Source organism: Chinchilla lanigera, unplaced genomic scaffold (genome assembly GCF_000276665.1).
Source record: "Chinchilla lanigera isolate Chin_1 unplaced genomic scaffold, ChiLan1.0 scaffold00019, whole genome shotgun sequence".
Lineage (NCBI taxonomy): Eukaryota > Metazoa > Chordata > Mammalia > Rodentia > Chinchillidae > Chinchilla > Chinchilla lanigera.
Window position 1 is genome coordinate 5,505,244 of NW_004955420.1, and position 27,159 is coordinate 5,532,402.

At 35.5% G+C, this 27,159-nt stretch overlaps 1 protein-coding gene across 2 annotated transcripts in view; it reads left to right on the top strand.

Moving 5' to 3' along the window:
* Naaladl2 (N-acetylated alpha-linked acidic dipeptidase-like 2) overlaps positions 1-27,159 on the top strand; it is a gene marked incomplete in the record, with an annotated part of 1,228,826 nt that overhangs the window by 1,179,913 nt on the left and 21,754 nt on the right. For both annotated transcript variants that reach the window (XM_005383020.2, XM_013513456.1), the window contains 2 exon segments: positions 2,093-2,186; positions 15,988-16,186. In XM_005383020.2, the coding sequence (XP_005383077.2) occupies positions 2,093-2,186; positions 15,988-16,186 (293 nt within the window).

Sequence of the window (27,159 nt, forward strand, 5' to 3'; positions counted from 1 at the left end):
TGATTATTGGTAGTTTAGTTTTACCAATATTTTAACTCTTAGTGAAGCTCATTCTCCATGTTTTAAGCATATGTCTTAAATGTCTCACTGCGGACTCGACAGTTGTCAGTGTAATGAAATGTGTTGTAAAGATATAATGCACTTTGAAAGGAATGAGGCTGCATTACAATGTAAGGAAAGGTCGCTCTGCCGTGCCTGAGGAAAACTGTTTCCAGAGTAGGTAAGACAGCAGTGTGGCGCATCTTTTTCGCAATATGGCTAAGGGCACACAAATCTCCTTCTTGCTCATGAAGCTACAAATATAGCCAATTTAGTCTGAGCGTCCCCTCATGGGTCAGGTGCCTTGAAAGTACAACTCTTTATGCCAGGTTCTTTTGGAAAGAACTAGGAAGGTGACTGGCGTATATTCCAGATGTGGAAGCTGCCCAATGACTCTTAAAAAGGAACAAAAAGAGAGAACAAAACAACGTTCTCCAGCAGTACACAAAGTCCCCTTTGTCCTCCCTCCCTTCTTTCATCTTACTCTTTTGTAATGCTTGGCTTCCAGATTCCAAAAGTGTGAACAAAACCTGTCTGTTCTGCAGTTCCTATTATCCAGTGCCAAATGGAAAAAAGAAAACATACGCTTCTTAATCTTCTTTAAAAATTCCTTTTTACAAATAATTTATGTCCAAATATCAACGTTTCTTTCATGATTTGGACAGTGTAAGGGCTGCAGAAGGAGGATCCCTATCAACCTACTGAAGAGAATTCTCTTTTCCTGAAACACAGCATGGTCAGAGCAGGCAGTTTCCCAGGATATTTATGATCCTTGCACTGGGAATAAAACTCTGCAAAGATACTGTAGGCATTGGGGAAGAATTGGTCTCTACATTTGTGAGGAAAATATCCCAAAGGAATAGAGTGGTATCAAAGGTAATTCTTTTTCTTCTTTGTTTATGAAAAGCACACTTTCCCAAGCACATGGAAGAAGATCAAGTTGGTCTGTGTTTTTATCATGATATGAATTGTGCAAACAGTTGGGAAATACAGTTATCAATACTAAATGGAATTTGGTCCTTGTTGAATATATGGATTTGAATATTTAAAATCATGTTTTCCTTGAATGTTATTTTTTTACTTGTCTGTACTGTCTCAAGTTAGTTTACTGATTTCCCTGTGTAGATGCATACATAGGCAATGTTTTCATTCACTAATCACATTTTATAATACATTAGTAGTATCAACACAGCCACATTTCCCTGACTGTTGGATTCAGGTTATAAGAGATGTAGGAGTATTTGTTAAGCACAAGTACATATTAAATATCTCTTGTGAGAGAAAGGGACAGGTAGCAGTGGCATTTGCTGCCAGCCTTACGATCCTTTGGGATATGTATGAGTGCATGACTTGTTCAGTCAATTAATTAGACCCTAGTTTAGGTATAGACATATGTTGATTTTAAGTTCAATTTTTGAGAGGGATGGTGGGGGATTTGCATGAATGAAAATTACAGGTGTGAGCTTTGGGGATGCCACTTTCATGTTTATTCTTTTAAATTTCATTTAAACAGGGATCTGAAAGATATATAACTGGTATTCATTTTGATAAATTTTGAAAAATGAATAGGATAGAGTAAAGCATTTTGGTACCTAAAACATTAATAAATCTTTTAAATTAAATGGTAGTTTAAGTGACATAAATTAATCATTAATTTTATCTCAAATTTTACTTCACCCAATGAGCAGATACTGAGTTTTAGTTATTCTTCATACCTATTTGCTTGATCATGTTCCAAACTGTTGTATAATGAACTGATTCAATTCTACTAAACTCATGCAATAATGGGAGATATTTCTTAATACTCTTAGCTAAAAAAACAAACAAAACATTACATTTCTTTGTACTGTTTTGTGACTTGAAAAGATGATGAAACCTTTTTTCTTTACAGAAAAATAAAATAACAAGGTTTAATAGCAAAAAGCTTTTATGAAATTATGCTTTTTCCTCCATGTTTTTGCTCCTCTGGTTGTAAAAGGTATATGAAATAATAAAAAGCAAGCAAGAACTCTTTATTACCAAATGCTAGTAATTTTTTTCTTTTTTCTTCCAGCTCTCAGGAGAAGTGATTTTGCAAATTGCCAATGAACCAGTTCTGCCCTTTAATGCTCTCGATATAGCTTTAGAAGTTCAAAACAGCCTTAAAGGTAATTTTTCTTTAAATTATAGTAATTTTAACAAATGAGAATTGTTCAACTAATTTTCAATAAGGTATGGATGAAGCCATCTTCTGTCTTACTAGCTGTAGCAATGCTGGGTATGCTTTTCTCTCCATAGTCATGCGAAGTGCCTGGAAGAATTTAGCTTCCATCTCAAAGAGAATGAGATGTACTTACATATGCACAGAATTCTTACATATGTCAGAATTTCAAGCATGGTTCACCTGCTTTTCTTTTATGAAGTTATAATTATACGTTTCTGTTATTATTTACAAGTTCCATTTGAAAGAATAGAGTTCAGGGCTTCAGTTGTCTTTTCAACATTTTACCTAAAACCCAGGCAGTCCGAATAAGACTGGGACAGTTTTCTGGGGGATTGGTCTGTATGAGGTCTAGGCCTCAGTCTATCTGATTAAAATGTTAGCTCAGGTCAAAGATGACAAGGAGGCACACAGACACTTTTCATAGTCTCTGTTTCAGTCCCTTCTTGTTTGAATACATTGTTTTTTGCACAATTCTGGCCTTACCCTAATAATTACCTTTACTTCCTTTCCATCTGCAAATAAATCTCTCAGTTAAGGTCTTATTTATGTTAATTAAGCAATTTGATTCACACATCTTCCTATCTGATCCTTTGAGTCATTCGTAAACAACTTCTCAATACAAAGGCCAACATTTTAACTACAGTGCTTAAGGAGTGATCCTTTGAAAATATATCATTCTAAAGAGCCAAATAGTGCTAGTAACTGGAAATACAACTTTTAAATTTAATTTTCTATGTTGCTTCTTACTCAGAGAATTTTCCTAAAATGATTATTGTTTTCTATCAGTGATTCCTAAGATGCATTACTGTGATTACAAAACCATGCTTTAGGGAATGATTGAGATATTTAGTGCTATTCTCATCATAGGGAGCTAAAATTTCCCCCCAAAGTTTCATATGGTCTGAGGTGGTGATTGTGAAAGATGATTCACTCACCGGGCGTTATGGTCCTCAGTGGACTAATCGATTGATGAGTGTATGGTAAATGTGTTGTTAGCATTTAGGGCCTGATTGGAGTAGGTGTATCTTTCCCTCTGGCTCTTTCTCCTTCCTCTTTCCTGGCTGCTATGTTCTGAGCAGATCACCAGGCTCTTGCCTTGTTATGTTTGCCTTGGAGCTATGGACTGAACCATATGAAACTGTGAACCAAAAGAATCCAACCTTCCTTCAAGTTCTAAGTGTCAGACACTTTGCCTCAGTGATGAAAATTTGACTAAAACAAGTGGTGTTTTCTCCCAGGTAAAATGTCCTGGTATATGTAAGTCAGTATATGTGTGTGTATTGTCTGTCTGTAGTTGTATAAGTTAGCCTGTCTACAGTTAGCTCTTTCCCACTTTTATTTCACTCTTGTTAAGGTAGCTACCTGTAGCAGTCTGTTCCCCACTTTAGATGTGCTATTTGTACAATATTTTGGGTTTAGAAACTGGGTAACCAAGTGTATGGCATTTTGTAAAATCAGAACAAAGCAAGTATAAATAAAAGACCAAATAGTTCTGTGAACAATAACCTTCTTGCAAATATCTTATTTATATTGTAGATTGTTTTCTTCTTTCTTAGTTCTCATTTTCATATGCTAGAAAATTAAATTGGTATTTCATATAATACTTCAAACTTGCAGAGCACTAAAGGAGGAGGTTGTTATTTATATTATGTAAATGTATGTCTATAAAGAAGTAGCCATCATACATGGAAGGAAGCCTCAAAGAGTACACTTTAAAATAGTAACATTATAAAATAAGCTTATAAATGATGAACAAGTTGCTCTTCAGAATTCACATAATTTTACAATAAATGTATAATACCTTTGTAATAAAGACATAAAGGTATATTTAAAGAGATTAAAATAGAAACAAAGCCAACAAAACAAAAACATTAGCAATAATATTTTTGTTTTGATTTTTTGAGACAGGGTCTTGCTATACAGTTCAGGCTGGCCTGGAACTCCCTATGTAGCCCAGGTTGACCTTGAAATCAAGGTGATCCTCCTGTCTCAGTCTCCTGAGTGCTGAGATTATGGGAGTGCACCACCACACTCAGCTAGCAATAGTATTTAAAAGCTAAGTTAAATTATTTTTTTAAACAACTGAGTTTATTTCTAAAAATACATAGGTAGGCATAACATTTCAGCATTATGACTGTTATATGAATATTTCAAGTTGTGTAGATTACTAGTGAAGCTGAAAAGATAAGCCAATGTTCATTATTAGAGTATACTATTAAGCGGTTTTTAAGGTCCCTTTTAATATATGAACTATGACCTTTATCCCCAGAAATTAAATATGTATAAAAATTTACATATAATCACTGTGCACTTCACAGGATCTCCTGAATTTATTCTAAAAATTAAAATGAACAAGACCCCCAAAGCACCAGCTAAATATGTAAATAAACCACAATAAAATCTCAGCTTTTAAAACACATGCATCCATCCAGCCATAGATTACCATGGTGAAACAAAATTAGCACAAATAATAAATAAGAGCAAGTTTCAAATTAGCATTTTGCTCAAAATTGTTCTGAATATTAATTTTTTGGATCAAATTTTCATTCTCAATAAGTGTTATAGTAGAACATAGCAGTTGTATCAGAGTACAGAGAGAGATCTGACCTCGGATTACAAATCTGGGAGTTGTCCTACATAAGATTCTTTAGGAATTAAATGTAAGTAAAGAAGGTCGAATATTTCTCGGGTACCCCTAGATTTAGAAGTTGAGAGAAAAGGTACAGCCAGAGAAGGAGACCATGATGGAGTGACCAAAGAATTAGAGATCACACAGGTGAATGTGATGACCTCAAACTATGAGAATAAAATCTGTCAAAGAGGAGGGAGTGGTCAGCTGTTCTAATGTTGCTGCTCAAGAAAAATGAGGACTGAGAATTCTCTCCTGAATTTAACAGCTTATAGGCCGTTTGTGATCTCAACAGGAGTGATTTTAGTGGAATGACATAAGCAAAAGCTTCATTGGAGGAATTCAAAAGAGAAGGTGTAGTGATAAAGTTAGGACATATGTGTGGTGATAGTAGGTAAGAATTATGGAGTCAGAACAGTTCCACATGTTTTTATTTTGATGGTAATGGTCTAGTGGAAAGGCAGAATTTATTCCCAGAAGAGAGGAATGGGAGAATTGTTGGACTGCTTTTCTTGAGAGGGTAACAATATTAGAGACCTTTGCCTTAATTATGATTTAGTCCACAAGGACTACTATAATGAAATCCTACACAATGGGTGGCTTACAAACAAAATGAATTTATTGCTCATAGTTCTGGAGGCTGGGAAGTCCGAGATCAAGGCACAACAGATCCAGAGCCTGCTCCCTGGTTCGTAGCTTGCTATTGTTCTGCTAGGAGCACAGAGGGCAGAAGGAAGGAAGGTCTGTCTCAGACTTCTTCTATTAAGGCATTGCTTGTATTTTGTTGGCCCCTAGCCTCGTGACCTAATGATCACGCAAAGACTCAGCCTCCTAACATCACAGTCCTTGAGGGTTGGGATATTTTAACATATTAATTTTGAGAAATCTAAGCACACAGACTAAAGCAGGAACAAAGTAATCCATTCATTAAAGTGGAAAGAAAGGCAGTGCACACAGCAGGTGGGTAAGTGTGGCAGTAGGAGCTCCTGCAAGTCTGTTTCAATGGAAAAGCAATAAAATAGCTGTGGGATCAAGGGCCCAAAGGAAATCTGTATTTAAATGTGATACTTCCCCCAAATCAAGCCTGTCTTCTGGCTTTCAGATGGGGATGCAGGAGTACAGATGAAAATATTTCCTTTCTTACCCACCACTAGGCTGATGGTTGTTGATAACAAAGGCAAATAAACTTATTTAACATGTTTGCATGACTCAAGAAACTTCAGAAATGAAGAGCCAAATAAATATTTCGTATTTTTATGTCAATTTGATGAAGAACTTCACAGAACTTCGATTGTGGTAAAAATGGGTCTGACCTAAAGGTAATAACTGAGAAGACCTGAACAAGGGCTCCTTGTTCAGATTCTTCTTCATGTCTTTGAGGAAAAGAATGTTCCTTCCTCAAGGGTTTGGCACCCGTGTTTTATGATCAACTCCAGAGGAACATTAGAATTTTGTTATGGGCTTCTTCGAAAAAACGATGGAGAGAAGATCATCGAGATGTTGTACTATTTCCCCAGTGGTGTATTTTGCGGCAGTGTCTGAACCCCATCAGAGGCATAGCAGAATTGGTTTAACCAGAGCCAGAGCTTTTCTGAGAGAAGAACAAGAAAGTAGGTAAGAGAAAGTAAACTGAGAGTACATGCACAGGAGCTCTTCTTGTGAAGGGTCAAAGTATCACAGCTGGAAAGGAAATTAAACGAGAATATGGAGGGAATGAGGTCAAGCAAAAGTGAAGGAAGACCAATAGATTTTGTGTCTGGATGAGATGGAAGAAATTAAGAGCCCATGGGTTGGTACGGCTGGAAGGGTAATCAGCAAATGAGATTGTTGAAAAGGAGATCATAGAGCAGAGATTTTTGGTAATGGTGTTGTCCAGGAGAGTGCAGGGCAGGAGGTAACCACAGCTGAGGAAACTAAAGAACAGAGAGATTAGGATGTACATATGTAAATATTGAAAATGGCACGAATTAACACAGGAGTCATGTATGAAGCAGTGGCTATGAGCAGGGAACTAAAATCTTCAGAGCAGAAGGAGTGACCTGGAAATGATTCATATTATGCTTCTAGGGCAAGTGAGCAAGTAATAGAAAAAGGATGAAGAAAAAAACAAAGAGAATCACTGCCTGACAGGGCTGTAGTGGAAGCAATGTTACTGGGGACACGTGGGTTTCTGTCAAAGCAAGAATTTAAAGAAGATATTCTGAGAACAGACCAAGTTAATGGTCCTTTCTTTAAAAATTATATTCAAAAGCATGTGGTTATAGAAAGAAAAAAACAAAACTAAAATGAAGACTTTGATTATTTTATAAAGATTTCTACTGTAGGCCAGACACTGCCATGTAGATAAAAATCTCTCTCAAACCCAGTGTTGTCAGTTGGATGAGCCAGGAGCACTTTGGCTGTGTGCTGTTATGTGTGAGACTGCTTTTACTGTAGGTGAAGAATTTTCCTTTGATTGTTGACTATTTCTGTTTTTTGTTTTCTTTTGATATGAAACTCCTTGGGTCTCCCTGTCACTTTCATGCCCAGGGATGTGGTCAGACTTGAGATGAGCTCGTATTAAAAAAGTGAAACCAAAGCGAAACAAAATGCAATAAAAAATAGGTCAAAAACATTTCTTCTCCCTATCCTAGGTAAAAGCATTTGATCAAAATCATAAACTGTAATTTTTATAGTTTAATCATCCTAACAATGTAATCATGGCCAAACATTATTTAAATATTTGTTAAACTGTAGATGCCTGTTCTCCTTGCATGGGTTATAACCTTATTTCTGAAATAGAAAATTTTCAAACACTAATGTGTGTGTAATGGGCATGATTTATCAATGCCCAAATAAATATTTCAATTTCACCTACAACACTAGATAATTTCATTAGCTAAACAGAGTTTCTGCAGTGTGTTAAACAAAACATAATTTTTCTGCTTAATCCAAGCTTAAGTTGTTGATATATTTTTTATTTTGTTATGACAGTTAGCAGTGATTAGTCTTACATTTTAAATTACAGTTTTAAAAAAGTGACCTTCAGGGCTAAACTATAAAGCACTGTTTCTTCTTACTGCAAACAGTATAAGTATGAAGGTCCTTGAAACCCAATTGCATTTTCAATGGTGTAATTTTTACCCCTTGACAACCGGCCATCTTGTTTATTTATTACACTAGTTTACAGTGGCAGCAGACCATTCTCTCCCGTTCTCACAACCACCAGAAAGAAGGATAATTTACCAGTGAATAATTTGTGTGAGTTGATTTATTGTGTCGTTCTTGAAAGCTCATTTTGACTGAGTGACCTTGGCTCTCAATATTTGGTCAATGCGGAACACATACAGGAAAATGAATATTTATATGTGGCTGTGGTGTATGGAGATGTAGTGTAAATAGTGATAAGATAATTTATAAACTTGAGATGTACTTGTGACAAAGAAAAGTATGTCCAACAACTGCATCTAAAATGCAGTGGAATGAGTTTGCAGGGTTAGAGGGGGGTATCAAGAAAAAAAGAAGCGCGACCTCCCCTTGGACCTGAAACCACACTAAAGAATGCGCACTTACTAATCTCACTCCTTTTATGACTTCCCACTTTAGCCCCTATTCATTTATCATTAATGTATAAAATAGCATTTAAAAACAATGCAGTTTTATTTTTTGTTCAATGTTTGATATTGTTTGTCAGAATTCTGAATGCTAATTATTTAGCATTACTGTAAAAACTGCGTATGACCAAAATAAAGTAAAAGCAATTTTCATTTGATCTGGCTATGTACACATTTATTTAGTGAAAGCCAGGCTCGGCAGGAAACATCATTTTGAATGGTGTGGCTTGTTGCCATCTCCTCATTGTCTCACTAAATGTAAAATAGTTGTTGGCAGGATTTTTGTCCTCTTCTTTAAATAACTGACAATACTGATTTGATCAGACTTTTTTCTTTTTTATTAGCTCTGGTAGCTCATTAATGTCAATCACTTCATTTTAGAAGGAGGGAGAGGGCTTAAAGGTGATGATGCCACTAAGGCAAGCATTCTGTGTCCTGTTAAATTTGTAGTTTCAATTTTTAAGTGTCACTTGGTTCTTCTACAATCGCAAGTCATCGAGATCTATCCGATCTGTTTAATTTTCTTTCTGGGTAATATAAAATGAATTTCCCAATTGGCAAAATGAAGTTATGTGCTGTACAAATGATATGAGTCCAAGTCTCAGCCCATCTGTCTCCAATCTTTGTTTTAATTACCATCAATTCCAACTCTGCATTGGGCTATAGATAGTGAAGTACCAGTATCCTGGTTACCTAGTTGTATGTATTCTCTGAGAAGTCCGAGGTAATCTTTGCAAAATCCAAGTAATTTCAAGGCAATTTTTTTTGCTCCCATGGGAATTCTGCTTGGCAATTTGACTTCATCTGGTATTTCTGAAACTGACCTTTGTATATGACAGTCTCAAAAGATTATCTAAGAAGGACCTTACCTTGTTTGTTCAAACTGAGACATTTGCAAAACAATGTCCAACCATTCAGTACAAATTCCTAAAAACAGGTTTTGTCTCAATCCTCCTTGTATTTGGTATGAATGCTGATATTTAATGATATTAAGCACTGCATTTCATTTATTGAAAACCCAACCTTAATCCAGAAGGAAAAGATTTGAAGTAGCTGGATCTGTACAAATACCTGATTTGTCTCCAGATTGTTAGCATTTGCCTATCCAAGCTAATTTTTCTCTCCATTTCTCTTTGAATTCACATTTTATCACAGAATATGTCTTAATTATTACATTAGTCACAATGTTCCCTTTGTATTTCTCAGAACTATACTACTTCTTCATCTCTTGTCTCACAATTTGCTGCTGTTCTTACAGCTTCCTTGCTCTCAGACCTTTACTTAAATTTGCCTTTTCTTTTTGGTCACCTATGTTTTATACGTGACACTACATTGATTGAAATCTCTTAGTGACTTCTTATTTCTCTTACTCTCCCACGATGGTACTGGATTATTGCAATGTATATATAGTTTTCAATACATGTATTTGTTAGGATAAAAATTGCTTTGTGCCAGTTACTGCACTGGGATGAGTTTGTGTTCTCTAAGATCAAAGAATGAATTTTAGGAACAGAGATTAAGAGCAGAATACATTTATTGAGGGAAAGAGAGCTTCTGTCCAAGAGAGGGATGGAAGGGACCCGGGTGGGTTGCCCAGGATGCTGTCATTTTTAGGGATTTTTATACTGCAAAACCATGATGTGAGGTGGCTCCAAGGGGGGTATGAGGTGGGACAAAACTATGGTCAACAAATAAGATTACAAGCATAACTGCTCAGGTAAAATTGATTATATCAGGACATGTCTATTGGTTTAGTGAAAGGAAAAGTTAATGCTTAATTTTTTTTTTCTTGACCAATTTTACATGCTTATATCTGGTAATCTGAACAACTAATTTGAAGACAACCACGTGCGATACAACAACCATTGTTGAATTCCTACTATCTTGTTTATTGAAGCTCTGTATCATTTTTAATGTTTTTTATTACTTTTTATTCTCTTTAATTGATCAGTCTTGCATTCTTACTTCTAGTAATCTGAGCAACTTCTTGAAGAAAACAATATGTAATATAACAACCATTGTTAATTCCTATCATCTTGTTTTGAAATCTGGTATTGTTTTTGTTGTTTTTGTGTTGTTTTTGTCTTTGTGGTTGTTTTTTTTTCTCTTTAAAATAAAAAAATTGGGGAGCAAGTCAAAGTAGCAAGCAGAATATACAAAACAGGAGCTTTTCCTGTAGAGGGTTGAGTTAGTGACTCTTCCTGGCTTTCTCAAGGTGATAGAAACCTATTTAGAATATCAGTGACTGATGTTTATCCTTAGGGAGGTTCGTGAGTGTATTTGTTTTATCTTTTGTCTTGAGGTCTGGCCCACAGCTGGAGGTGTCTGTCTCTCCCACAGCTGCATGGTATCTCATCTTCCACACTGGCTCCTTCTGAGGGCCCAGCCCTGACTGCCTATAATATTTCTATCTAACTCAGTTACCTATGACACTTTTAAAGTTATTCTTTAAAAAAATACTTTTGTGCAAGGCCTCGGGTTTGATCTCTAGCAACAAGAAAAACACCTTTTAATCTTGACTTTAATTAAAGTTTGATTACCTACCCTCATGTTGATTAATTTTATTTAAGCCTCTTCTTTTTCTTTTGCCAATATATAATTAAACTCACATATATTATTAAATATACAAGTCCAAATTTCTGCCTCAGGAGGAAAATGATAAGAATAAACTACACATAAATGCAATTCATAAAGAGAATGTTTTGCTCACTCTTCCAAGGCAGCCAGTGACCAGGTCATGTAATCGTAAACCTGAGTAACAATATGTAGGACTCATAGAAAGAGCCCTGGCTCAGTTTCTGCACCAGAGAAAACCGGGGGGGGGGGGAACTCATTCTATACCTTGTGTTGAAAGTCTTGCTAAATCTGTCTCAGTCTTGGCTATTTGGCTTACTGAATAGTTTTTAAATGCAGGAACGTGTTTCATATTTTTTTAAAGAGGCTATATTAATCCTTTTAACATATTGCTTTGGTATTTTTACAAAAAGAATTTCTGTTTTATTCAATGAAGCCATAATTATCTATTATCTTCTAGCATATTTATCTTTAAATAAGATGGTTTTATACATGCACTGTAAAAATCACTGTTAGATCATTTGAATATTAGTAGTATACTAACTCCCACATTTCCTTCTCTGAATTTTATTTGTTTAACATCTTTAACTAACCAGCTGAAATGATCCATTGTGATTCATACTAAAGTCGGCAGCATGAAAAATAGAAAATGTAGGGTAATAAAAGACTGTTGTTTCCCTGGTTAAATTCATAGTGGCAATTTTTTTTCTCTTTAGTGATGCCACAAGATATTTTTAAAAACACGTAATAACATATACTCCCAATAATCTATTCTGCTCTTAGCCATTGTATTATGCAGAACATAAATCATACTTTTTCTTGTCACTATAAATCAGTGAAGTTTAAACTGTGATTGTACAATTGTTAGCACCTTTGAAACTGTGATGAGCTCATCCATAGAAAAATAGGTTCTGGGAAACATTATTTTTTAAAAAAAGGCTATGCTTGTTTGATAAAAATATGTAGTTTTAGAGTATGACCAGAGCATTTCACTCCTAGTTTAAAATGAAATTGAGTGGGCTTTTAAAAACTACTGTCATAAAATAGAACTCAAAGATAGAAAGGTAGAAATAGACTAAAATCTGAAACTTTTTGAAGTATGGATCTCTGTAGAAATAACAAAGATAACCATTAAAAATACTCTAAAATGGAGCAGTTATAGATTTGTCATAGTTTGTAAAACAGACTTAATCCACAGGGTTGATGTTAGTGCAATTCATCAAGTTATGAAGTGTCACAGTAAAAGAGGTAGCTTGTGCAGGACCCCGGTCCTGGCAACTTAGATCTGTGTATGTTCAGTTCGTGCAGTCTGCACTGCAATTAATTGCCTTACTCAGACGTCCTAAGCAGACAGGAAATGCACCGAGTTCCTCTGAGCTTGTGCACTACTGTTGTGATAAATGTTGGAACCATGAATCTAGGGTTTCCAGAAGAAGTAAATTACCTGCGAAGGACTTTTGCACTCTGCAAACCTGTAAGTATTGTGCTGAATGTCTTGCAGGTACTGCGGCATTGCGTTACCTCAGTTGGAGGAAATGAGCTGAGGACGAAGTGAAATTTAGAGATTAAGTGACTGAGACCCAAAGAGGTTTTGTGTTTTACCCAAATGTGCACATTTAGTAAGTCATACATTGAGGATTTGAATCTAGATCTGTCACATTACAAAGATCCTGCTTTTCCCGCTATAGCTCACTCATGAATCCTGCTGTCTTCAGGGGAGGCAGTGCAGTGTCTTCTGATTGGAAGGCAGGCAGTATCGTTAGTGGCAGGGTTTGTTTCCTCCACTGCATGTTGGAGTCTTTGCCAAATTGGTTGGCCTAGACCTCAAAATCCACTTCAGTAATCAATATCTAGTGTCCCTCCATCCCTTCTTCCTTCCACTCCTGTCTCCTCTTCAGCTAATATTAATACTTCTTACAATATCTAGCTCCATGCTTTTCATAAATGCTAGAACAATGGAAAGGTTAAAGGAGTAGACTCAGCCTCCAGAGGGTAGGGACTCGGGGGAAAGGAATCAAAGACGTGAATATTGTTGTCTTCACATGGGATGACTTTGCTCAAATGCTTTAGTCCAAAGTCCCAGAGCTTTCCATAGCTCATTAGAGATGTTCCTCAGTTTTAGGTGATTCCAAGATCAGTCTTTGCTTTCACTTCTTCCCTGAGTTTAATTTTAAAAATGAAATTACCATTTCCTCCAAGGATGTTCAAGAATAGTATTTAAATAATTTATTCAGGTCCACATTGATAATAATTATGCAGATGATGTTCTTAACTGTTTTTGGTACCTAGTGGTCAAATGAACTTAAAATCTGAACTGATAGCAGACTCAACAGTCCTGTGTTCGCTGATAGTCAGGATATCTTAACCAAAATTTTGTACCTCACAGTTATTTTCAGGAAATATTTTAATTCAGTTTAGTTTAACTCATCATTACCTTGACATAGCTTCTACTGTTTTTAGACATTTTCTAAGTATAATTAATTTCTACCAAGGAAATAGTATTTGATGATCCTCACTTTGCACCAAATATCTGTTGGAATAGTTTTGCACATATTGTTTAATTTACTAATAATAAAATTTAAAGAGGATATTGTGATTCAACATTCAATCAGCACAGTTTTTAACATCTGTTGTGTAAACATCTGGAGATAAAAAGACAAAACATACTTGCTGTTCTAGTGGTATTCTTTTCAGTTAAGAAGACAAGGCAGACAAAGATAAAAATGTTGTAGATGCTATGACACTGTACCAAATATAAATAATGCAACCATTCATTGAGTAAATGAAATTCTTGACATATTTTTAAGTGCTAGAAAAATAACAAGGTAAGAAACAGATAATAATGCCCTCTCTCTCAGAGCTGATGTGGTAACGGGGATCCTAAGGAGCATGAAGGATTGCTCACTTGGGGTTCACAAATGTTGTGGTAGGGAACGTGGCATTTCTCTCTGGATCTTATTTAAAGGGCCAAAGAAGCTCTAATTGAAAGAGGGATGGCTACTACAAATCTTCAGAGCATCATTTATATATCAAAATGACTGAGTGAATATTGAAAGTAGAGCCACTTCTCAATTTGTAACTACATACACTTGAAGTGATGCATGCTGCATGTTAGGAGTGGCAGGTTTCCAGGAGCAGGCTCCTTTCTGGAGCTGGCTAGTTCCTAAAGCTGTGGGTTCTCTACATTTGCACGACTACAAAAGATAAATTCATTTACAGCTAAATAAGGTAGAATGGTACAATTTGTCTCACTTGATTCAGTGGTAATGCCTTCAATTCTGTAGTGAACGGTAGATCAGAACAGATTTTTCATTCTTAACTGGAAGACTTTCAAGGATGTTGAGCTGTTTTTTCTGTTTTTCAGGTTTTCAATACCAGTGTAATCTAACTGTGCCTTATCTGTTTTATTCTTTCCTTGTGCAAAGATATTCACCACAAGTTCTTTATGCATTAAACTTGAAGCATAATTTAAGAAAACCCGTGCCTTCATAAAATGGCATCAAATTATTTGAAGCTAATTTCAAAATGAACAACAATACATCCTCTTGTAGTCTCATTTTATCAGGAAATAAAACAAGATAATCAATGAATGTGGAACGCACTTCAAAAATATCAAATACCAAAACTTTTCCAACTCCTGCCATTGATTTTATTTATATTGACTTCAGAACACAGGGAGCCACATATTAGCTTCAAATATTATTTCTTCTGCCACAATCTGTACCTTGATATGTGAATATATAATATTAGCAAAAACTACAATATTCTATGAAAATATTGTAAACTTGCTTGCCTGTAAATATCTTTGTGGACCTTCCAATGAATTATCTCATTATATAATTTTCTTTTGTTATGAGCTTTTTCTAAATGTGCTGTATTGGAACAGCTTTACTTATTTAACAAAGAGGTATTGGCTGTCAACATTGCTGGATTCTAAGGAAATTGACCTGTAAAACAGCCTATCAAAGAAAATGAGAACTAAAAATTATTGTTAGAAGTTGGTAGCAAAGGTCATTATATTACAGACATTTTGCAGATCAGTTATACTTCTAACCTGGCTTTCCTTTTTTCACCATATTACATTTCTGCATCATTTCTAAAAGTTTAAAATACCTGGAATAGCAGGTTTAAATGCAAATTCCTGGGCTCTATGACTAGACATATAGAAATGGCATTTTCATAAAGACCGCATTTTGGGGGAGTTGTGACCCTTGGACCTCACTTGGAGAAGTCCTCTATGATCTTTCCCTTTTGCCTGACTTTCTCCCTAGTCAAGGACCCACTGGCATTCTTTCATCCCTCCATTAGCTTCTCTCAGTGTTGCATTTCAAGTTAACATGACAGAAAATTTCTAGGAAAGAAAATAGAGCCCAATAAACATACAGCAGCATATCCTATATTCTTAAAAGAGATCTCTCCTTTTACACATTTTCCCTTCAAGTTTGAGACACCCCATGGCAGTGAATTTCTGAGTCAGAAAAGTGAGACTTCTTCTTGCCTGTTATTTACTTGTTTGAAGATTTGTGACAGTTTGCTTTCCTTAATTAATTCTTAGCTATTCTATAAAATGAATAAGGTTTGATAATATTAAATGAAATAATTATGTAGTGTTCAAAACTGGAAAATAGCGATTTCTCAAAAAGTACCTATTTACTGTTCATAGTATCAGTAGTAATACACAACAAGATAGGAAACCATCGAGACAAGGCTTTTGGCAGAATGAGTACATTATTAACATTTAACTGATTTGACTCTTTTTCTTCTGGCAGGAAGATTTAAATGCATACTTTTGATTTTGTCAAGTGACAGAAAAGCAGAGAACTGTGTGTGACAAGTCCCCGTTGTTTCCAGCGGTCTATCTGGTTACAGCTTAGAGTTGTGGTCGTGAAATGTTTGTCTTTCTCCTCTGAGGATGTCCCTTCTGAGATGGGCTCATTTATCTTCACTAGGTGATCAACTCAGTGCTCATCACCTGCTGGCCGTGGCAGCCCGCCTGAGGGAGAGTGCTGAACTCTTTCAGTCAGACGAGATGAGACCTGCCAACGATCCCAAGGAGAGAGCCCCTGTCCGTGTCCGGATGCTGAATGACATCCTCCAAGACATGGAGAAGAGCTTCGTGGTGCGGCAGGTGCCACCAGGATTTTACAGGTGGGATGTGTGTCTCCAAGTTTAGACTTTGTGCCCTCAGTTGATTTGTTTTTTAACATGTAGACTAAATGTCTTCTGTGAATACACCAATATTTAAAAAGAAAATATAAGGCATGTATTATATTCCCAATTTGAGGATCATCCCCAAAGTTCAAGCATGTGTGTGTGTGCAAACAAAGGAAATTCATTTAGCAGTGCCATATAGAAAATGACTAATCTTGTACATTAATTTCATTATGAGTCAGATGTGATGGAGTTACTGAGAAAAGTGAATGGAATTAAAAGTGATTCTTTCCTGTTAGTAATCTGATCACAGTATATCTTGAATGTTAGTGGTGCAAGCCTCAACATGTTGATTAAGATAATGCCCTGACTCATGTAAAACACTTTAAGACTGACAGCTTATGGTTCAAGATTTTGGTACTGTACTCACTTTTACAAGCAGGTTAATAATATCCCTTAGATGTTGCAGGCTGATCAAGTCCGCAATCTTCTGAACAAGTGTATGGTGAAGGCTAAATAAAAAGAGGCAAATGGAATGATTTCAGGGCTCCAAGAAGATCAGAGACCTCTCACAGAATTTGAGATTCTCTTAGGGCTAAGACCAAGACCTTCTCTGGGTGGCCTGTATTTATTTGGTTATCAGAAGAAGGGAGGAGAGTACTCAATAAAGGTAGAATCATTCAAGGACTTCTCCAAGTAAAGTATTAATTAATCCACCCAGAATGAGTTCCCTGAGGCTATAGTCTTTATCTCATTGAGATATGATCCAGGTGTCCTTGGTTGTGATCTTGTCTCCTCCTTTGATGCTTTAGTAGGAATTAGTGACTCACAGAGGTTCACTTACTATGAGTCTGCCATGACCAGACAAGGAGCCTGGGCCTTGTACAGATCCACAAGTGAACATGGAAAGCCAATTGATTAATTTAAGTCCTGCTCAGGTCTGATTGATAGTGGTCTCCATCATTTTACTATAATTATTAAGAGTATACATAGCCATTCTTTCCTTAGCTCCAGTGCTGGATCATGTGGTAAATCAATGTTCAGCTTTGTAAGAACCTGTCAGACTGTCTTAAAGTGGCTGCCCCATGTTGCATTACTACAAAAACTAGATGTGATTTTCTGTTGCTCCACATCTTCAATGACATTTGTTGTTGATGATTTTGATACTAACTGTTCTAATAGGTGTATGTTGCTATTTTGTCCTTGATATTTGCAATTTCCTAATGACATGATACTGAGCATTATTTCACTTGCTTAGTTTCCATCCATATATTTTTTGTAATAAGACATATATTCAGATCTTTGGCCTACTGTTAAATCTGATATTTTTTCTGTTGCATTTTAAGAGTCCTTTTATAATTTGGATACTAGTTCTTTGACAGATATGTGTTTCATAAAGATTTTCTCCTGGTTTTTGGTTTACCTTCTCCCTCTGTGTCTATTACAGAGCAGAAGTTTTAATTTTAGTGAATGCCAGCTTACTAATTTTTCTTACATGTATTGTGCTTTTCTATGTTATATCTATAAAGTGATTGTCAAGCCCCAGGTCACCCAGAATTTGTCCTGTTGAATCTTCTAGCAGTTGCATAGTTTTACATTTTCCATGTAGGTATATCACCCATTGTGAGTTATTTCATTGTGAAAGGTATAAAGCTGAGCTCTGGATTACTTTTTGTGTGTACGTATTAATGTCCAGTTGTTCCAGAACTGTTTGTTTGAATACTACCTTTTCTCTCCTTTGCTTCTTTGTCACGCAGTTGCTTTTAATATCACCTTGTACTGTCAGCATCTCACTCGTTCACCATAGAGCAGCCTTCAGAATCAATAGTATCATGTACAAATGATACTGTAGGGAGAACACTGGACTTGAGTGTTTCAAGGGTGTGAAGAGCTGTGGGAAGCACAATTTGATTTTTCTTTTAGGGTGACTGGTGGCATCTGAGCATCAGTTTCTCATCTATAGAATATGAAATCTCGGGGCTGGGGATTTAGCTCAGCGGCAAAGCGCCTGCCTGGCAAGCGCAAGGTCGTGAGTTCGGTTCCCGATACCGGAGAAAAACCAAAAAAAAAAAATATGAAATCTCAAAGAGATAAATATTAGGCCATAAATTGATAAAATGGGGGATAAAATACGAGAAGAAAATCTATGAACTATTGATTCCTACACCAACATAATAAAATAAAAATGATTTTATATCATTATGCTGCTTTTACTTTAGAATATGATAGTCTTATCATTTCCAAAGTCTCTTCCTCACATCACCAAGGGAAAAATATTTTAAAATTAAGTGACACAAACATTTCTGGTTCCTCAATGTCACAAGAGTGAGATAATTTTCATTTTTTAGTTTTTAAATATATAGTTATTTCTCCCAATAAACATTTCCTCATTGTTTGATGTTGAGAGAGGTGCAACATCCTACAGAAAAATAAAGAGTTTAGGGTGAAGGGATGGAATTACATATGCAGTTCAAATTTGGTATGAAGAATATCGAATTAGCACTAACTTCCAAAATAAATGAGGGTACTGTAAATGACAACATCATAAAGTAAAAAATAAATGTATCAGACCACTGCTTTAAGTGTATAAGAAATATTGTAAGCACAGTGGTCTTTTGGGGAAGACTCTCCTACATACTTTAAGATTTGAAATTTGAACTAATTTTTAGATTTTGGCACAAACCACGTTGTGACTGGTATTTTGTGGATGCATTCCAATTTGCTTATCTTCAGCAAACTTCAGTGAGATTCCAGGCCTCATTAACTATCACAGTGTTTAAGGACATGAGTGCTCAAGGCTGCTGCTGTATCTCTGTATTGTCTTCACTTATCTATACACCAGTCTACATATTCCTAAAAATGAAAGAGCATTAAGTACAGCATCACCATCTCCTTAATTTTAAATGGCTGGCCATAGACACAGAAAGAGCTATGGTTTTAAAGTTATAGTGTACAAATAGAAAACCATGGGATTTCAAAACTGCTGCTGGCAAAAACTACTAGCAAAAGTTTTCTGTTAATGGGCACCCCAAATATATGAGTGCAAGATATATCAACCTTAACTAGCATTCACACATTGTTAGAATAGTCGCATAAAATTCTGCATATAGCTTTCTACACATTTAAAAGGATAGCAATTAAGCAGAAAAGTTAATAACAGTTTTATTCTTTTTCATTCTGACACGTGCAGACACACACACACATACATGCATCACACGCTCACACATATTACCCCACTAATTTGTTAGCTAGCATTTTAAGGGAATTTTACCAAATGGCAGGAAATTTGAAGTAGCTTTCAAGAGGAGAATAAGAGCTCTACCATTATATTTGTATTGTAGTAGATTTGATTTGAATGATGCAGAGAAATACGAATAAAGCAAACATGAGCCAGTGTCACATGTGGGCTGACAAGTAGAAATGAGACTTTCAGGGAAAGGGAACATTTTTAAGCTCCATCATTTAAAAATGAATGGAAGACTAACAGTTATCTTTAAAAACGTACTAATTATATTGCAATATTTTTCTACTGTGCTTTCTGGGATGTGGTATTTTAACTCCATGTTGGTTAGGACGTTGCAGAGGCTAGCTAAGCATTTATACGGCATCTCTAATAATGTTTTTGGAAGGAACTATATGAGTATGAAACAATGGCCATTATCAGGAGTTAAGGGAATGTAGCTTACCTGCAAGTATATTTCTCCTTAACTTGCAGGTATATGTCTATATATCTCTATATCTATCATCTATCTATCTATCTATCATCTATCCATACATGTGTATATGACACTAGCCACTAGCTTTGTGTCCTTATGAAAGATGTCACAGTGGTACATAATGAAAGATGTTCTTTTGGAGAGAGCCAGAATGGCCTTGTGGAAGTTCAAAAGACCATCTCAGGGTAATCCAATCATGACAATGTTTTGCTAGCATCCTTGAAAGCAGGAAAATAGCAGCATAAATGTCAAGAAATATCTGCCTTGAACAAGGAATAAACAAACCAAGCATTCCATTAAAAGTAGTTTTCAAACGTATGAACTTCCAAACTTTTTTTTAAATGTTAGAAGTAATTCATTTTTAGGCAAGGAAACACGTTATGCGAAACTATTAAAAAATAATTCTCAAATACCATGTGATCAGATTTCCAGCTACATGTTTAGAACATTTGGTTTTAAGATTTTGAAACAATATTGCAGAATAACAATGATCTCATTGTACAGTTTTCATGGTGTTTTAATTAGAGTTAGTTATATAAGTACCAAGAAAATCTCACGTTCAGTGTCTGATTGGGATAATAACTACTTTGTTCCGGCTGTACTTTTCCTTTCAGCCAGGTGTGGGTGATCTGAATAAAACTAAAATCTCACCATTGTTTCTCTTGTCATTAATTCTATCAGCAATGCCTCTGACTTCTTTAGAATGAAAAAAATAGTGATTAAGAATTATCATAATACTTTAAATATATTTTTATAACAGTCATTTGCACAAAAAATCTATGTATTAATCTACAAAATACGAATTCTCCAAAAAGGGGCTGAAAATCTGGCTCATATACAAAATATTTGTACTATTGATCATTATATACATTCATTTTTACATTTTTATGAAAATAAAGGTATTTATTCACTTCATAATTATGTGTCCCTTTCATGTTTGTAAAATTTTACTTCTAAAAGGAGCAAAAATCTTTTAAATTTCAAGAGAAACAAAATTAACATGCTAAAATTCAAGCTTCCTTTTTTAATCACTCATTTATTAACATTGAAACAGTGTTTCCCACTGTGACAGACAATATTCACATGCAATTTGGTGAGACATCTGACAACTTATTTAAAAAATTTCAATTGACAACCATCAGTTTATAAAGATAATTGGTCTGTGATCCAGTGAACTAGTATCAAAATAGAAATCCATGTACAAACACTTTTTGGATTTTGTAAAAAATATCTCTTTCAGGTTTGAGGTTCTTTCTGTTTAAAATGAAGAGAAAATAATACATTGTCAAATTTGCATGTTAAGACACATTGCTATTCTGAGGGTAAGTTGTGACTTGATAGATTTACTATTGAAATTAATAATAATAATCCTTGTCACAAAGGAGGATTTAACTGATACTGGAACTAAGTTGTACATTCATATATTATACCTATGATGCTTCTGACAATCCTGTTGGATTGGCTTTATTTGCCTCGTTATACAAATAGGAAAATGGAGGCTTAATGAAAGTTACTATGTGGCAGGAATGGGATTTAAACCTGACTTATTTGCTCTAGAACCACCGCCTTTTCTAGTAGACATTGCCACATACATTTGACCTAAATTATGCCTGGTTTGCTTAGAAGTCACTGATGAATTTAGCTAGAGCTTTGCGTTAAGATAGTACTAGTTCACATAGTAGAAAATCAAATAACAGATAAGTTTAATTGTTATATGTACTTGTTAAATTTCATTTGTTGTATCCTTTAGAATTACACCTTCTAACACTTAGACTGTAAAAATGCATCTGCGAGGCACCACATCTCTCTCTGCTCTTGGAAATAATATGCCCTATTGTCCCAAATCAATGAAATATCTCTCCCAAATATTGCCTATGCTTTCATGTTTCTATAAATTTTAGATCCATTGAAGAGGTAAAAGACATTTCTTTGCTTAATCATATCACTGATTGTCAGATACCCTATTACATAAATAAAGGATGGTGTAGAGGAAGGATAACTGGACTGATAATTTATAGATATGGGTGGGCATGAGACCTAAAAGGGCTAATGACCAAGCATCCTAGAAGAAATTGCTTGTTTTCTATGTCATTATTCCTTTGACTCAATTAAGTAATAACAGATAAACTAATGGATCCATAAGATATTGGAAATATTAGTTGAGAAAGTATATAAATAATATGAGTAAACTTTTGATTTCTTTTTTCTACCTTCATAAAAATATAATTCAGATAAATAATTATTTCAATGAGGGCAGAAAATGGATAAAATCCAGGTCCTTCGTGGAACCAAATAAACAACTTTAACATACGCTTCTTTTTCCTTTTAATGATGTCTTATTTTTGCTAACATCTGCACAGTATATATCATTATTTTCATATGTACAAAAGTGCCAATTTAGGGTGATCCAAAGAGAATTGAGAGAAATGTTTGTACTCAGCATTTTCTTTGTACCCACTGAAGCATATATCATTTTGTTATAAAATGAAACTAAAGTATTTGTATATATCATGTTTAGTGTATCAAGGGCTGGAAAATGGTTATACAGTTGAAAATATCCAGATTGCTAGTAACAAAATCTTCCTCTTATAGTAAATAGGTCTTTAAATCACACAAACTATGTAAAGTATATGGATATTCAGGTATGCTGTTTGATCAAATTCTATGGTGAATGTTGAAATTTTTAAAAATTACTATGGTAAAAGATATCCTTTCTCTAAATATACCCCTTCTATCCTCTCTCCAAATATACCCCTTGCTTTAAGTACACTCAGCTCATCCTATTTTTTGAATCAGTTCTCAAAGTCCTTTTTCATGTTCACAGGGTATGATCACATCTACAGTAAATATTGCTGGCCAGTGTCATTTGACAGAAAAGCAGGCTCATAAAAAACATTATAGTGTGCCTCATCCACCTCACTCACACAGTCGCACTATGCAACTTCTGGCTCTTCCCCAAAGTCAAAATGACCATGAAAAGTGAGCATTTTGAAGAGATTCAGGACGTTGTGGAGTCAGGACAATACAACTAAAGACACTTATGAAAGAGGACTTTCAGAACTGCTTCAGAAAGTGGCAAGAATGATGGGATAAGTGTGTCTGGATTGAGGCAGAAGAATTTGAGGAGGTTAATGGCAATGTGTCTTTTACTATAATGATTTTCTTTTAGAATTTAAACATTCATGATATCTTAAATCACAGCTCATAGTAAATATGGAAAAGACTGAGAACCAATACACAGAATCTATAAAGCTTATTTATAAAGTCGTTTATTCCCATTGCCCAGTCTCATTGAAATGCTTTATTCAAATGAAAGCTTGTATGCTCTCCTCTAGCTGAGGAAGAAATGGACATGCAGTACTCCCCTCCTATGCTAATCTGCAGGGCCTTCATGGGTTGCCAACCAAAAGTCTTGGTTGTGCTGCTTATTCATTCTGCTTACTAAGGGCTCAAGACTACAGCATATTCAACCAACAAAAAAAGAGATAGTTTTGTGAATTTGTAATCACATTTGGATGACATGAACTTGGAAACTTACAATGACAATAAAAGATAAAAAGTGAAGTACTCATCACACAGTTTATGATTAGATTTGAGTATAATATACCGTTTAGTATATAATTGACACAATCCTAATAAAAATACAGCAAACCCCCAAATTACACATGGTAAAATTCTAGTATCTCCTTCCAATCCATCTTTGTCAGGCAAGTTTTAGCGAGAAACATAGCAGGAAAATAGGTAGGTATTTAATAGTAGTTACTAGAATTAGAAGTTTATATGTGTGTTAGCAGTACTGGAGATATAAGTGTCAAGGAAACCTAAGGTGTCTTATGAAATTGAGAACTACTAGATCTGAGACAAATCTTCAGTGACAAAACCAGATGATTTCACTCTTGAGTAGGCAATTTCCAGGAAATCACTGAGGAAATCCATGTACAAGTATCTTTTCTGCCAGCTGACTGCCTTTCTGCCTTCAACCATCAATGAAGAATTCAGATCAATTTCTTCCCCTGCCTTCTAAATCATAAATATACCCCTTCTATCCTCTCTCCAAATATGCCCCTTGCTTTAAGTACACTCAGCTCATCCTATTTTTTGAATCAGTCTTGTGTATCTTCTTCTGTGGTTTTCTTTTTTTATTTTTTTATTTTTTAACTTTTTTTTTTTTTTTTATTTTAAGGATAAAAGGAGGGAAACATTAACAGACATACAACATTTTACAACATATCACAGCCCCTTTTTTTATTATTTTAAAGAGTAAAAGAAGGATAACATAGTAATAGGGGGGCTTACCAAATTACAGACAAAGTGATAGGAAATTATCAATGGTTGTTGTTTTACATATTGTTATCTACAACATAGTTTCTCAGGAAAACAAATAGATGAATAATAGTGAGCTACAGACAAAAGTGGTAGGTTATTATCAATGGTTGTTGTACTATACTTTGGTATCTTCAAAGTGATTTCTAAAGAAAAGAAATAGAGCTATACCTGAGTGACCAACTGAATATTCATTGACTATTCTTAATGGTTGTTGTAGGAAACACAGTAATAAAAACACATCCATTTATGAAGTAGCATAGGAACAATACAAACATTATACAGTTATGGACATATTAGTACAAAAATATCAATGGCTGCTCTAATACATGGTGGTATCTTCAAAGTGCTTTCTCAGGAAGACAGAGATACACAAGAAAGATCTAACAAGCAGTTATAGCCTAATGGTTGTGAAAAATAGTGTAGTACCTCCTCACCAGTGACTCCTTTCACTGAGGTATGATGGCTGGAAGGAAGGCCAGGATTGAAAAGAAAGAGACTTGCATGTGTGTCTAAAAATAGGCTGATTTCTTTTTCCTCTGTAGTCATGATTACCCAGGGCTCCTCCATGGAGATGCTGGTCTGGCCAGAGGGAGAAGGCAGAGTATGCCCCGGGCCCCCTCATTCCCGTTAGACTAACTGGTAGGATGGGTCTGAGCTCTGGGGCCTCCACTTCAGAGGGCAGACCAAACTCCAGTGGTCACTTTTGCATTCAGGGCATGGCCCAGGGTGCTTCTTAGGGCAGTTCCTCTTGAGGTGGCCTGGCTTTTAACAGTGGTAGCAGATAAATGTAGTTGCTGAATTCTTCATCGGGCCCTGAGTATCAGACTTAGAGTCTGTTTCTCTCATTGCTGCAGCAAAAGCAGGTGCTTTTTCTCGGTCTCTTTGTTTTCTCTCCTTGGCCTCCTCCTCTTCATGGCTATAGAATATTGAGGAGGCAATTCTTACTAACATCTCAAGTGAACCATCTGGGGCAAAAGCCATTTTTTCTTCCTCTGTGTTTTGAAAAATGTTTGTTGACTACTTCATCCAGTAAACTTTTCTTGGCACTTTAGGGCATGCTGTCCTTCTTGAATCTAAAAGGAATTAGGATTTTTCTTGTGATGCAGTTGGTGGCATGGTGGTGGAGGGATATCCCACACCAGGTTTTAATGGGACATTTAATTTATAATATATTTTCCTGGCAAGCAGAAGTTTAACAATTGAGGAAACAACTCACAAAAGTTTTTTAAGTTCCATAACAGTCATATGCTAGATACTTAATATGCTGGCTATGTACTGTGGGTGTCCACGACAACACACATGATAATTGTTGGAGTTGGTAGTTTTACCCAAACACTTCTTACCAAAGCCCTCTCTCACCTTTTATTCTACCACACTATCTGTTATGGTTTGTGACTGAATGTTCGCCCAAGGCCTCTTGTGGTCATGGGGGACAGGCTTTTGGAGGCTGCTGAATCTAGAGTTCGTGATTGAGTCTTGCTTGGTCTAATGCTGGGATTAAGGGCGGGTAGCCTGCATACAATAAAAGGAACTGAAAGCAGCTTGCTCTCCCTTCCTCTCTTGTTGTTTTCGGTGTCTTCCCTGCAATGATGTTGCCCCTTTGCCAGGTGCTACCCTGCCTTGTAGCTAGCTGATTATGGACTGAAATTTCCACAAACTGTGAGCTAAATACATCTTTCCCCCTTTAACTTTGGGTTGGGAGGTATTTTTGTCTCAGCAATGACAAAAAAGTAATTAAGACACTATGCAAGGATACTTAGAGAAGATCCAGTTCCTGCCCCCAAGGTATTCTACATAAATTTTTTTCTGATCTGTGAATCACTTATTCAGGCATGTGTTTCCTCATCATTCAGGTAAAGGCTGTGAAGTTCAGAAAAGTTAAAATTTTTCACAAGATAATTTTTGGATTGTTTAAACAATTTATTTAAAAGTGATGTTATATACTGTCTTCCATTTATTTTGACACATAGTGATTTTTCCATAGTGATTTAGAAGATGTTCAAGCCAATGTAAATGTTTCATACATATTTTTCCATTTGGCTATACATCTGCATAATACCTCATATCTGTCAGCAAGTAAATCCCTGACTATGAAGAGTAAATACCTGATACAACTAACTAGGTGTAATGAGAACCTGCTTCAAGTATTCAGTTTTCTGAGGCAAGGGCACCACACACCTGTTTAATTCAGAAAACAATTTTTACAAGTCAAGACTTGCTTTTTTAAAAAATTTTCAGCTAGGGCCCAGAAAACCGTAATTGCTAAATTAGCTACATCCCCAGCATATACCATGAATTCACAAGGAATTGGTTCCAATAGCCCAGTCTCCGAGACCTTCCCACAGAGCTACATCTCTAGCCCCTTTTTTACTTTTAGAGAGGTTCCCACTAAACTGTTAAGTGGTATAGGCTGGGTTTGAATTTGTGATCTTCCTGCTTCAGCTTCCCACAATGCTGGAATTATAGGTATGTGCCACCATACCCAGCCAGTGTGACTCTTTAACCAAATTTTTGACCACTTTTACATAGAAGTAGGATAGAAAGAATATTTTAAAAAAGAAGAATGTGATTAAAATAACCTCAACTAATCAATACAAACAAATATTTTTATCTTACAGAAAGTGGGTACATAGCATTTTGCCTAGACTGACATTAATGTTTACTGGTTGGGTGATACTTACCTTTTATTTCTTGCACTTTTTAATATTCTCATTTTCACCTTGCTTCTCTCTTCTGTGGCCTAAAATTATATCTCTTCTTCCAAATACTTAGCTAGTATTACTACTAACACCACAGAACCAGCCCTGGCACTGAAAATACAATAGTCATAAGATAAAGATCAACTCTACTTTATTGTCTTTCTCCTCTAACAGAAGAAAGTAGGATGACAAAAGTAGAAATAAATATTTTTTGAAAAAATATTTTATA